Source organism: Cajanus cajan, chromosome 11 (genome assembly GCF_000230855.2).
Source record: "Cajanus cajan strain Asha chromosome 11, NIPB_CcT2T_4, whole genome shotgun sequence".
Classification (NCBI taxonomy): Eukaryota; Viridiplantae; Streptophyta; class Magnoliopsida; order Fabales; family Fabaceae; genus Cajanus; species Cajanus cajan.
This window is the reverse complement of record NC_138527.1, coordinates 22,188,085-22,202,897: the sequence shown is the minus strand read 5'-3', so window position 1 is coordinate 22,202,897 and position 14,813 is coordinate 22,188,085. Positions and strand designations below refer to the sequence as shown.

The following is a 14,813-nucleotide window of genomic DNA, read 5'->3' as shown; positions in this document are numbered from 1 at the left end:
TGTGTAAGGAACTTCAAAAGAGAATTTATAGCTGCTAGAACTTCTTGACACCTTGGAATACCTCCTACCGACGAAGTCGAAGTATTATAATGTGTTTGAATGATAAATTTAAATGGAGTAAGTCATTTATTTGAAGAATTTCAAATTTTTTGAGATGAAATATTTTGTTTGGATGATGAATTTATAAGGAATTTGAAATTCAAGCATTTGTGAAATTCTTTAAAAATAGTAGAATTTCAAATTCTTACTATTTCAAATTCTCTCAAAAGAGTAAGAATTTGAAATTCCTCATATTTTTTTCTTCTTATTTCACTTATATATTTTATCTTATCTCTTATCTCTTCATGTTTTTAATTATTGAATATTTAAAAATATATTTAAAATTATTAAATATTATCTAATGTTAATTTTTAAAATATTAAATATTTAAAAATTAGATAATATTTATTTTTATAAAATTTAATTTAAAAATCTCAACATAAAATATATTTTTAAAATCAATTTTATCATGGTAGAATTAAATTATCATATCCAACCTAACAATTTAAAATTTGAGAAATTTGAATTGACTTTTCCGAACAAAATATTTTAAGAATGATAGAAATTGAAATCAAAGTAATTCAAATACCAAGAATTTAAAATTCTTTGAATTTGTAAAATTCTTCATCCAAACACACCATTAATGTTGTGTTGGATAAAGCATTTCATGAATTCAGGCATTATTTATTTTTAAAATCCAATTTCATCTTCTAATTTTATATTATTTAGTTTATATTTTTAATTTTTTTTAAAATATTCAATGATATACTTCCTTCTAAATTGACACTTATAATATCAATAAAATTAGAAAAATAGATAATATTAATTTTTTTTAAAAAAAAAGTTAGAGGATTAAATTGAACATTTTAAAAATATTAGACTAAATTAAATATTTTAAAAATAGAGTGACAAATTGAATAATAATTAACAAAATTGGTAAAAAAAAATATCAAATAGGTGAAAAAAATTCAAATTTATTTAGACAAAAAATATATAAATTATTATTTAATTTGGTCTTTCTATTTTTATAATGTTGAATTTGATCCTTTAATTTTTTTTAAAAAATATGTAATATTATCCTTTCATTCAATTTCATTACTGTCATTAGTGTCAATATAGATAGAAGAAAAACATTAAACATTTTCTAAAAATTAGACGACTAAATGGAACTATTTAAAAATAGTAGGATCAAATTGAATCTCAAAAATAAAAAGGTACGAAATGTATAATTTAGCAAAACTTGTTCAATGACTTGGTTTACCAAAATGGGTTGCAAACAAATGGTTGATAACATCTCTTCTCGATCCATCCAACTCGTTTCCATCCTCTCGTACTCGATTTAATAAATTAGGTATTACCTATAATCGTATTCATACCTATGTTCAATCAAATAAGGTATTATTCGTCATAATTGAGACGAGTTCAAACATTACACATAACACAAGTACCAATTTATTTGACATCCCTTCTCGCCACCATCATGACCATTATGTTATAAATTTGAAAATGAAAATTATTTTTAGAAAATTGAATATAGAAAATGTTTTAATAAACTTATCAACCCCTTAGTTTTCCATGTTTGATTTTTTATTTTAAAAATAACATTTCTAAAGAACATTGTTTATTAGGGGTGGTTTTTACATAGGTTTCCCACAAAATTGTTTTTATGGTGGTGGAAACTAGCATTCCCAAGTTAAAAATAAAGTTAAAATAAAGTTTAAATGTGGTAAAAAAAATCATTATTCCTTTATTTGTTTGTTTAATGCAATAGAAATATTTGATTCTCAGGTTGTTGAATCCTGCCTTAATATATATTTTAGGCTAAAACCTTATTTTGGTCCCTTATAATAATTGTTTGTTTCAATTTAGTCCCACTTTTATTTTTTGTTTCAATTTGGTCCCAAATTAATTAATTGGTTTCAATTTGATCCCAAATAAATTAATTGGTTTCAATTTGGGACTTCCGTCCAAATTATTTAAACGAAGTTAACTATTGGCCACGTAGATACCACGTAGATGCATAGGTGGATGCCAATTTTTTTTTAAAAGACCTGGACCCAGAATGGTCCGTTTTGAAACCAGAACGGGTCGTTCTGGTTGCACTTTTGGTGTGTAAAATTTGCATCCGGAACGGCCCGTTTCAGATGCAAATATAACACACTAAAAGTGAAACCAGAACGGACCGTTCTGGTTTCAGAATGGGCCGTTCTGGTTTCAGAACGGGCCGTTCTGGTTCCACACTGCTAAACATAAACAATGATTATAGTTTACGGTTGTGAATCATGGAAGGAAAAATACCCAAGTTACAAAGTATTTCAAACACTGAATTTGGAAATATTGTTAATGAAAATTAATAACTTCAATTGCTAAACAGTTAGGCTATACAGTGTATTATTAAGGACAATGCAATGTATCACTAAAGACAATGGTAGTAGATTTTATTTTATTTCAAACTGGAGTGAAACACTTACTACTAAATTGACACTATAGAGTAAAAGATGAAATGATATGATATTTTTCCTTGAAGTCATTAACGATGTACCCCAACAACAACATCTTGTTCTTGAAGAGGTAGAACCTGAAGTAAAGGAAGAGGATACACAAGACTAACATTTCACCACACAACCATATGCAGGGACAAATCTAAGTTAATTATAGTGGGGGCACTTGCCCCCACTAAAATTGCTTTCATTCTTTTTTTTATATTTTATTTTTATTATGTTTATCCTATTAATTTTTATCATTTTATTCCTCTAATTTTAAATAAGTTGCAAAAAATTATAAAGTGACACTTAAATATTTCTTCAGACAGAAAGAGAAAAGAAAAAGTTATTACTCTATTTATAAGACAATTGTATTTTATAAAAATAAGTAATTTTAAAATTTTTACCATAAAAAAATACTTTTCAAAATTATTATATTTTTAATAAAATTAATAAAGAATATTCTATTCTCAGTTTTGGAACGGCCCCAGAACGGCCCGTTATGAATCCAGAACGGCCCGTTCTGTTGCATCTGGAACGGCCCATTTCAGGTGCAAAATTAACACACCACTAGTGCATCCGGAACGGCCCGTTCTGGTTTCAGAACGGGCCGTTCTGGTTCCAGATGTTTTTCAAAAAATTTGGCGTCCACGTGGTATCCACGTATACATCTACGTGGCATCCACGTGGCCAAAAGTTAACTCCGTTTAAATAATTTGGACAGAAGTCCCAAATTGAAATCAATTAATTTATTTGGGACCAAATTGAAACAAAAAATAAAAGTGGGACTAAATTGAAACAAACAATTATTATAAGGGACCAAAATAGGGTTTTAGCCTATATTTTAATAATGACAAACTTTTAGTTTCAAGTTTTAACCATGAAGAGCACTATTGTGGAGTACTAACAGATTTGTTCAAGTGTTTCATATTCACTTTGATTAGTACTTAGAAGCTTAAGGATATTTTCAACTCAAAAGCACCAATAGAAAGTAACTAAGCTGCTTGAGCTGATATATAGTATTGTGGTCTTAGTTATTCTGTGAGCATACATAGACTATTGATCAAAAGAGTTCAAGTTGGACATTTTCTCCCAGGAAGATGCCTCAAAGACTTGGTTTAGAGGTCCAATTCTTTGAACACTTCATCAAGAAGTTTCAGTTCAAGCTTATATTTTCAAAAGACTGGTATTGAAAACTTTATTTAGAAGGTTTTTCAAAAGGATGTCCAGAAGGAAGCTCATAAGGTTGCTCAAAAGGAAGTTCAAATGGTAGCTCAAAAGAAAGCTTTAAAAGTAAACTACTTTTGAGGAGTTTAATGACTACATTAATGAAAGTACAAGTTGATGTCAACACTACTTAAAAACTAAGCTACCTATAATGACCATATTCCAAAGGCTATGAAAGGAAGACCAATGCTACAAATTTGAAGTAAGCAAGATCAAAGAAAGCCATCAAAATACAAGTTTCCATAGTTGTAATCCTCGTTTCATACTCTATGTTTAGAGATCTCCACTTCTACTTTTCAAACACTTTCGTAATAGAAATAGAAGTGAAAAACTTTCTTAGCAAAAGTTCCTAGTTAAGGAGAGATTGTTGTAACCATAGTTGTTGCTAGGATACACAAAAAATTGATTCTGTAAAAAGCCTTCCTTACCCAGATTTGGTGTTCAAAGGTGTGAGAATGAGTAAAGAGATTCAACAATTGGTTGAGTGGGCTTATAATAGTAGGTGGCTGTGAGTGTAGGTGCCCCAACAAGTATTGTTAAGGAAGAAGTCTTAATAGATTGCGGTTGTTAACAAAGAAGTCTTAACAACAATTGTTTATTACAATATATATTTGAACTACATGTTTTATATTGTCTAAACATTTGAGCAAAGAAAATTTTAAAGGAAAGACTAAGTTTTACTCACTTAGAAGCATGATTTTACTCTAAACTTCTCAGCAATAGACTTTGAAGTAACTAAGTTTTTAAAACACTCAAAAACATCATCTTCTGAATAACAAATTTTCATAAAGAATTGAAGAAAGACAACAAGTATATATTTATGACTAACCAAACAAATTTTTATCATTCCTTGAAATCATGACACCAAAGATTTAGTATTCCCATGAATTATAATTCTTTGACATAAAAAAATTACCATGTTGAGAGAGTATTATAAGTATTTATACTACTTTTATTATTAATTGATTTAGTATAGTATCTGATAATTAAAGTATGTTTATTCTTATAAAATTCAAAAATTGCTTAAGGAAAAAATTTAAAGATCCAAATTTTCTATTACATTCATTAATTTTACATTAAATTACCTTTTATTCACGAGTCATCGCATGTAACATGTCAATAAGTTTCATTAAAATTAATGATACATCATCATCAATTAAAGACAACTAAATATCAATTGATACATAACATTAAAAATTAGAAACTAAAATTATATAATTAAAAATATGTCCACAAAAATTACATATAAAAAATTATAAGCCTAGCCAAAAATTTATTGAAATATAAAATTATAAGGTTTCCTAAATTAAATATCGATGCATCCATTTTTAATGATCTTGAACGTTTTGGGCTAGGAATGTGTATCAGGAACTTCAAAAGAGAATTTGTAATTGCTAGAACTTCTTGACACATTGAAATACTTCTTACCACCGAAAAGTGTGTTTGGATGTGAAATTTAAATAAAATAATTTATTTATTTGAAGAATTTTAAATTTTTAAAATGAAATGTTTTATTTGGATAGAAAATTTATAAAGAATTTAAAATTTAAGAATTTGTGAAAATTTTTAAAATAGTATAACTTTAAATTCTCCCAAAAAATTAAGAATTTGAAAATTTCTCATATTTATTTTTCTTATTTCACTCATATATTTTATCTTATCTCTTATCTTTTCATTCTTTTAATTATTGAATATTCAAAAATATTTTTAAAATGATTAAATATTATCTAATATTAATTTTTAAAATTATTAAATATTTTAAAATTTGTTAGTATTTATTTTTATAAAATTTAATTTAAAAATCTCAACATATGAATATATTTTTAAAATCAATTTTACCATGATGGAATCAAATTACCATAACTAAACTAAAATTTTAAAATTTAAAAAATTTGTAATTGACTTATCTAAACAAAATATTTTTAAAATGATAGAAAGTGAAATCAAAGTAATTCAAATACCAAGAATTTTAAATTCCTTAAATTTGTAAAATCCTTCGTCCAAACACACCATTAATGTTGTGTTGGATGAAACATTTCATAAATTCAAGCATTATTTGTTTATTTTATTTATTTTTAAAATTCAATCTCATCTTCTAATTTTATATTATTTAATTTAGATTTTTAATTTTTAAAAAATATTCAATGATATACTTCCATCTAAATCGACACTTACAATATCAATAAAATTAGACAAACAGATAATATTGAATATTTTAAAAAAATTAGAGGACCAAATTGAACATTTTAAAAATAGGAGACTAAATTAAACATTTTAAAAATAGAGTGACCAAATTGAATAATCATTAACAAAATAGGAAAAAAAATATTAAATAGGTAAAAAAAATTAAATTTATTTAGACAAAAAATGTTAGATAAATTATTATTTAATTTGGTCTCCCTATTTTTATAATGTTGAATTTGATCCTTTAATTTTTTTTAAAAAAATATCTAATATTATCCTTTCATCCAATTTTATTACTGTTGTTAGTGTCAATATAGATAGAAGAGAAACATTAAACATTTTCTAAAAATTAGAGGACTAATTGAACTATTTAAAAATAGTAGGATCAAATTGAATCTAAAAAATAAAAAAAGGAACAAAATGTATAATTTAGCCTAACTTGTTGAATGACTTGGGTTACCAAAACTGGGTTGCAAACAAGTGGTTGATAACATCTCTTCTTAATCCATCCAACTCGTTTTCATCCCCCTGTACTTGATTTAATAAATTGGATATTACCTATAATACTATTCATACTTGTGTTCGATCAAAAAAGATATTCAAACATTACTTATGACACAAGTATCAATTTATTTGACATACCTTCTCGCCACCATTATGACTATTGTCTTATAAATTTGAAAATGAAAATTATTTTTAGAAAATAGAAATAGAATATAGAAAATGTTTTCATAAACTTATCAACCCCTTAGTTTTTCATGTTTGATTTGTTATTTTAAAAATAACATTTCTAGAAAACATTGTTTATTAGGGGTGGTTTTTACACAGGTTTCCCATGGAATTGTTTTTATGGTGGAGGTGGAAACTAGCATTCCTAAGTTAAAAATAAAGTTTAAATGTGGTAAAAAAATCATTATTTCTTTATTTGATTATTTAATGCAGTAAAAATATTTGATTTCCATGTTGTTGAATCCCGCCTTAATATATGTTTTAATAATGACAAACTTTTAGTTTCAAGTTTTAACCATGAGGAGTATTATTGTGGATACTAACAGATTTGTTCAAGTGTTTCATATTTACTTTGATTAGTACTCAGAAGCTTTAAGGATATTTCAGCCCAAAAACATCAATAAAAAGCAACTAAATTGCTTGAGCTGACATATAGTACTATGGTCTTAGTTGTTCTATGAGCATACAAAGATCGTTGATCAAAAGGGTTCAAGTTAGATATTTTCTCTCAAGGAAGATGCCTCAAAGACTTAGTTTAGAGGTCCAATTCTTTGAACCCTTCATCAAGAAGTTTTAGTTCAAGCTTAGCTTTTTAGAAGACTGGTATTGAAGACTTTATTTAGAAGATTTCTCAAAAGGATGTTCAGAAGGAAACTCATAAGATTGTTCAAAAAGGAAGATTCAAAAGTAAACTACTTTTGAGAAATTTACTGACTACATTAATGAAAATACAAGTTGATGTCAACACTACTTAAAACTAAGCTACCCATAATGACCATATTCCAAAGGCTATGAAATGAAGACCAATGCTACAAATTTGAAGTAAGCAAGATCAAAGAAAGTCATCAAAATACAAGCTTCCATAGTTTTAATCCTTACTTCATACTCTATGTTTAGAGATCTCCACTTCTACTTTTTAAACACTTTCGTAATAGAAAAAGAAGTGAAAAACTTCCTTAGCAAAAGTTCCTAGTTAAGGAGAGATTGTTGTAACCATAGTTTTTGCTAGATACACAAAAAATTGATTATGTAAAAAGCCTTCCTTACCCAAATTTGGTGTTCAAAGGTGTAGGAAGGATTAAAGAGATTCAACCAGTTGGTTGAGTAAACTTATAGTAGGTGGTTGTGAGTGTAGGTGCCCCAACAGGTATTGTTAAGGAAGAAGTCTTAGTAGATTGCAGTTGTTAAGGAAGAAGTTTTAACTGTAATTGTTTATTACAATATATATTTGAACTATATGTTTTATTACCATCTCAATATTTGATTAAAAAAAGTTCTAAAGGAAAGACTAAGTTTTACTCACTTAGAAGCACAATTTTACTCTAAACTTCTCAAAAGCAGACTTTGAAGTAACTAAGTTTTTAAAACACTCAAAAGCATCATCTTCTAAGTAACAAATTCTCATAAAGAATTGAAGAAAGACAACAAGTATATATTTATTGCTAACCAAACAAATTTTTATCATTCCTTGAAATCATGACTCCAAGGATTTAGTATTTCCATGAATTATGATTCTTGGACATAAAGAAACTTAACATGTACTAAAACACTCCCTTAAGGTAAGTAGATCAATATATATATATATATATATATATATATATATATATATATATATATAATATTAAGTGAGAAAGAATTTATTATGAGAGATAAGAGGGTTAAAATATAACTATTAGATTAATCAAGTGAGAGAAAATTAATCTAAGGGTTATATTTTAACCCTCTCATCTCTCATAATAAATTTCCTCTCACTTAATATGCTCCCTATATATATATATATATATATATATATATATATATATTAGGAATATCACTTCTTCAGTTCATGTCAAGATCATATTATTAGTATTTATACTACTTTTATTATTAATTAATTTAGTATAGTATCTTATAGTTAAAATATGTTTATTCTTAATAGTTCAAAAATTGTTTGAAGAAAAAAATTTAAGGATCTAATTTTTCTATTACTTTAATTAATTTTACAATAAGTCGTCCTAAATTCATATGAGCCATCACATGTAACATGTCAATAAGTCACATTAAAATTAATGTTTAGCATCATCAATTAACGACAACTAAATATCAATGGATACATGATATTAAAAGTTAGAAACTAAAATTATGTAATTAAGAATACGTCCACAAAAATTACATATAAAAAATTATAAACCTAGCCTAAAATTAATTTATTGAAATATAGAATTATAAGGTTTCCTAAATTAAATATCGTGTAAATGATTGGTCCACATGAAAGCATTCCAACACAAGACTACTGCTTGGACTCTAGAGAATTTACTCTAGCACTAGTTTCCTAGTTGGATCTAAAGCTGAGTTGTCGGCAAAGACACAGTGAGACTACTCTCACTCAACTCAAACAACACAAACACACTTGTTATGGCCACACTACTTCCTCTCCTCTTTTTTGCAAGAGTTTCAGGCCTTGCTGTGGCAGTACTTGTCCTCTTCTGGGCCCTTTCTTTCAAATCTAGCTTTCTCACTCCCTCACTTTCCCAACAAGACCTCATCTATGCAGTAACTACCAACTACATTGCCCTCCCTCTTCTCCCTTTCTACATTATTCAACTAACTTCCTCTTTCTCTAATTGTAGGTTCTCCATCCTCTCCTCATGGTCATTGGCTTTATCCTCTTGAGTGGAGAAGGTACCTTATCTTAGCTTAGCTCTATTTTTTTCCTTTTCTTTTATCTTATCCTCTTGTGCAGCAATTTTGGTGCACAGATGGTTACCTGGGTCAAGGGGTTTGAAGAAATTGGTGCATTTGTGGCTTCAAGGGGTGGCTTTAACTTGTGGGATCTTTGGGATTTGGACTAAGTTCCAGGGAAAGGATGGGATTGTGGCTAATTTCTTTAGCTTGCACTCATGGATGGGTTTGGTTTGTGTATCTCTCTTTGGAGCCCAGGTATTGCTTCTTCATTCAGATAACTTAGAGAAGTTAATTAATTTTGGTACATTATTTTCTTACTTATTATCCAATAATGTTTTTGATAGATGAATTTGAGTTGGCACGAGTCCTTACTCAAGTTAAATTTCCGAAAACATTGTCCTAACTAGAAATATTTCTTAGTAAACAAAAAAAAATAAAATAATGATGTCTTTGAAAGGCTTACTCAATGGGACAAAATACCTTTAAAAATATAAAAAGGATAAAAGTTAAAGATTTTGGTTAAACTTGTTGGTTTAGTTTTTGACATAATTTTAGCATTTTTGCCTCTGTTGTGATAATTTTATGATGTCACTGTCCTTGGCACTAAATGGGTGCTAACATAGTGGATGATTGATGATGCCATGGTGGTCCTACACTACTCTTCTTTTCGGAAGAAAGGAAGACACGTTGCGTTTCAAACATTTTTTTTGTTTATTCGATACAAATTCATTAGATGCAGTTTATCTTTCACAAGATAGAAGACACAGAAGAGAAACTTTTCTTGGAAATATTAGTTTTTTTTTTTTTTTTAATGTTTGATATCTATTTTTAAAAAATAAGATTCATAGAGAATATTATTTTCTGAAAATTATTTTGATCTTATTTTTCTATTAGAGAATATTATTTTCTGAAATTATTTTTATCTTATTTTTCTATAAAAAAAATAAGATTCATAGAGAATATTATTTTTTGAAAATTATTTTTATTTTATTTTTTTTATAAAAACATTCTTACGAGAGAAGTCGAAAATCCATTTGTTAGTCGAAAATTATTTTTATCTTATTTTTCTACAAAAAAAAAAAAAGATTCATAGAGAATAGTGTTTTCTGAAAATTATTTTTGTCTTATAGTATTTATTAATATTTTTTATTTTTATTTATTTTTAAATGAGATGAAATAATATATTTTTATCCTTCTTAATTACAAGATAATATTTTTTTATTAAATTTTGTGTTTAAATAAATTTATTTATAAATTTTCAACTTTTTAAAATAGTTTAAATTTTATCAATTGTAAATATTATTATATAAATATTTATATATATATATAATTACTTTTTATTATCCTCAAAAAGTAATTAAATCATAAAAAATTTTAATGTTATATTTATAATAAAATTTATGTAAATAAAAATATATAATAAATAACTAAATAAATTTTAACTATCATGAAAAGTGATTATCAAGATTTGTAACTATCGATGAAAATACCTATCCTCTTCCTTATAGGAAAAATAAATTCATTGGAAGACATCTCATAGAAAATATTTAAAATTGTTAAAGTTAAGAAAATATTTTTTATTTTTATTTATTTTTATTATAAATGAAAAGGCATCTTGTTTTTATTTTGTTTTTAGTTTTTGAAAAATATATAAATATAGTGAAATAATAAAAATATTTTTATTAGATTCTTATACAATTTTTATAAAATAAAAATGAGGTGAAATTTTTCATAACTAAAAACAAAGACAGAAAATATATTTAATATATAACGAATTATAATTTGATACTACTTCATGAATTAAATACTTTTTATTCAAATATACTTACTTCGATAATAATAACTAATAAGTGTATTAATTTTAATTATAATCTATAATAATATATAAAAGTGATAAATTCTCTGATTTGCATATTTTTTATGATGTTTTTGTCCATATAATTTGTAATTTTTCTTTTATTTTTATTTTTATTATTTTTTCAGAGAAAGTAGAGACGACTATTAAAAAGTTGTGGAAGAAAGTGAAATTAATTCAAGAAAGTTTTTTTTTTTATAAAATGAAAATGTTCAAAGTGCTTATTTTATTTTAAAATGATTCTAAATTTGATTTTTAAATGGTTAAAAATGTTGAATCTTTTATAATTGTATAATTTAATAATTTATAATTAAACGGATAACAATGAAATAAAGTTCCTATCTTCCGTTGGGTGTAACGTGCAAGTAACGGATAATTTTAAGAAATACATGCACGTGCACTTCTAGAAATATGTCGGCCGAAAGTTGTTGGAATGAAATGAAATTTTATTACCGGTATTGCCTAAAAGTCCCACATTGCTTAGGAGTCGAGGCTAAGAGTAATTTATAAACACTCTTCCTCCTTAACTCACCAAGATACCTTTTCAAGGATAACGTCAAAGCAAACAATACCTCGGATGTGGTCATCCTAACAATGACAACGAACTTATTATAGTAACAATTACATTTCCCAGATGGGCTGAAAAGCCCAATCTATTGCTCCTCTTTATTGATTTTTGGCTAATGATATATATACTTCTTTTTATTTTTTTTTTAATTTTAAAATATTCATAATATTTTTTATGCTTGCATTACTTCTTTGTGTAAAATATTTTGACACGTACATTTAAATATGCCCTATGATCTGATCCATTTTATTTGATGCATGGCCACACAGTGGTTGATTGGCTTCTTGAACTTTTGGCACAGAGGAGAGGTTCGCACTGTGAGGATAAGGATCTTACCATGGCATGTGTTCCTTGGCCTATACACTTATGCATTGGCAATAGCAACAGCAGAAACTGGATTGCTAGAGAAATTAACATTCTTGCAAACAAAGAGAAATGTAGCCAAACACAGCACTGAGTCCATGGTGGTTAATAGTTTAGGCTTGGTTCTTGCCCTTCTCAGTGGCTTTGTTATTTTGGCTGCTGTTTCACCTAAGTATCATACAATTCAAAACAAACTTTTGTACTCAGATACCAAGTGTTTGTCATCTTAATGAAACGTGGTAGTAAAACTTCAAATGTAACATATTTTGTCTTTTGTGATCCTTAATTAAGTTTGCATGTGTACATTTGAGTTAGATGTGAAGCAGTTTGGGTTTGTTGGTGCAAACTGCAAAATGTAAGAGGTTTTTAGGTTAAGGAGTGTAGAAGAGTAATAGTTGAATGATCGATTATTTGAGCACTGGTCATAGTTGAGAACATGACAAGTAGAACCTTCAGGAATATGAAGTAGAGGGAGGGAAAGCATAATCTTGATTTTATGCCTAAAATATAAGAGATAGGGCTTATGGAAACAGGTAAGCAATTTTAACTACTTTTAGACCTTTTAAATATGGGAAAATATGTTTTAATCAAGGCTAATGACTAAGATCAAATTACTTTATCTTTTATTAGTTTAAAAAAAGTATTTTGTGGTTATATATTTTATTTAAAAATTTATTAAAAATAATAAATAAAATTAGGATTAAGTAATAAATGAGTAGTTAACAATTTGAAGATATGAGTAGTTGCACATGGTTGACTTATGTGAGTGGTGACCGGTGAGAATAAAAATAAATTATAATATTATTTTTATTATTTAAAGATTTAAGGGTAAAATCATCTGAAAAAGATGGAGATGAAAAATGGTTATAAATAAATTTATCCCTTTCATATATAGTGTACTTCTAACTTGGACAAATTGAATCGAGCTTACAATGAGTTTGGACTAGCCAAACAGTCTAGTCGACTCACCATATTAAATTCAAAACACAATTAATAGTAGGAATTCCCATATCATATCTCCCATAATCTGGGCAATACGTCAATGGTTCATTGAATACCATGCCCAATCACAAGAGCGTATCAATAAATATCATGGATGATTATCTCCTAAAATTAGACAACAGTATAAACCATTTATACAAGGGTATCATGTATCATTCTAATCTAATATGATTCTTAACCTAAACTCCTCTCTAACTTGAATGTTGAAGTATCTTTGTAAGTGTCCCTTATTGTGTAGATATTGGAATGACGAGGATGTCATCCTACCATCGAAGCACTTGCAAATTTCAATAAGAACATTTGGTGCCCATCGTGAGGTTGAAGTGAAACTATCCACTAGTCACACATGATTTCCATTCGAAATGACGATGAATAACAACACGGTTGAAATCTCCTTAACAAACGACAATGTGGGCCCTATCCCACGGCAATGCAGGCCCTATCCCTAAACAATCGCCCCATGCCTTCGTAGTCACCGCAACCCTGCTCACGGAGCTCATGATGACCATTGCCACCATAGACCCATCTATCCTGCCACCTTATGCCGAATTACTGCAATGCATGAAGACCATGCAAAAACATAATGAAGAGGTTTTAACTGCCCTCCACCAATAACTTAAGGTTGATCCACGTACTATAAAGCTGATCGTACTTGTTACGAGCAAGAACTATAGGCCCTATGCAAAGAAAATAACAACACGCACTCAGAAACCAACATCTTCACAAAAAAAGGAATACATTTCCTTTAGATCATCCCAAGACACACATTGCACAAAAATCCCAGCTCAACAAGGAGATCCATCCCCTTCTCAGATCCCACCAAGACGACTTAATAGTGAACATTGTGGTCATCCCTTTATCGACATCGTAGTTGACACACCACTTGCTAGATGCTGGAAACACCTTGTCATGAAAGAATATGATGACTTAACTTGTTTGAATGAACACTTGGCCATGTAGGAAACTAGAATGCACCTCCACACCTCTCTTTGTGGTTGTGAACAAAAATCAAACAACTCAATGACCCTTTTCCCAATGGCTCCTACATAGGTTTCCCACGCCCCATCCCCTAAGCAAGTCGCCACATCACCAAGGTTGGCCCTCTAAAACAACCACCCTTGAGGAAGCACAAAGCCTTTCCTATTATTAATAATATCAACAAGACCAGACCCCTCATCCAACACCACCATAATTAGCTCAAGCGCATCACCAGTTGTCTTCCCCTTAACAATGATTGTCCATTCGACCTCCCAAACATTCATGGTTACAAGCTTAGTTCCCACATTCATTGTAGTCCCCTCAATCACTTGCCTTTGACCCAATCTCTTCACCTTTGGTTTATTCGCAAGTGGAGATTTTGCTCACCGCAAATACTCAACAACTGACTTACTTGCCCTAGTTGAGTTAGAATTTTTCGACGACTGTGATGTTAGATGAGCAATAGTCCTCAACACAACAATAATTTTTGCTTCCTAACTAAGGGCATCACCACCTTCTCCTCGACCACAAGTAATGGCCTTGTTCATCGCTATCAACATTAAACTTGGTTTTCAACTACTTCCACATGCTTTTCCTTATCAACCCTATGCATAAACAAACAATGTATCAACATACAACACAAAAACCAACGATGGTGAAATGAAACCAAGTAAAACACTTGACACAACCACACTTACCCTCCAAAGCTTGGTCCAAATTG

At 28.3% G+C, this 14,813-nt stretch overlaps 1 protein-coding gene across 1 annotated transcript; it reads left to right on the top strand.

Annotated features, from left to right (window-relative positions):
• Window positions 1-8,934: 8,934 nt before the first annotated feature.
• On the top strand, window positions 8,935-12,372 carry LOC109813848 (Cytochrome b561/ferric reductase transmembrane protein family). The gene is made up of 4 exons (XM_020378113.3): window positions 8,935-9,194; window positions 9,272-9,323; window positions 9,385-9,581; window positions 12,019-12,372. The coding sequence occupies exons 1-4, from the start codon at window positions 9,057-9,059 to the stop codon at window positions 12,340-12,342; spliced, it is 711 nt and encodes a 236-aa protein (XP_020233702.1). The 5' UTR covers window positions 8,935-9,056; the 3' UTR covers window positions 12,343-12,372.
• The last annotated feature ends 2,441 nt before the right edge of the window (window positions 12,373-14,813 follow it).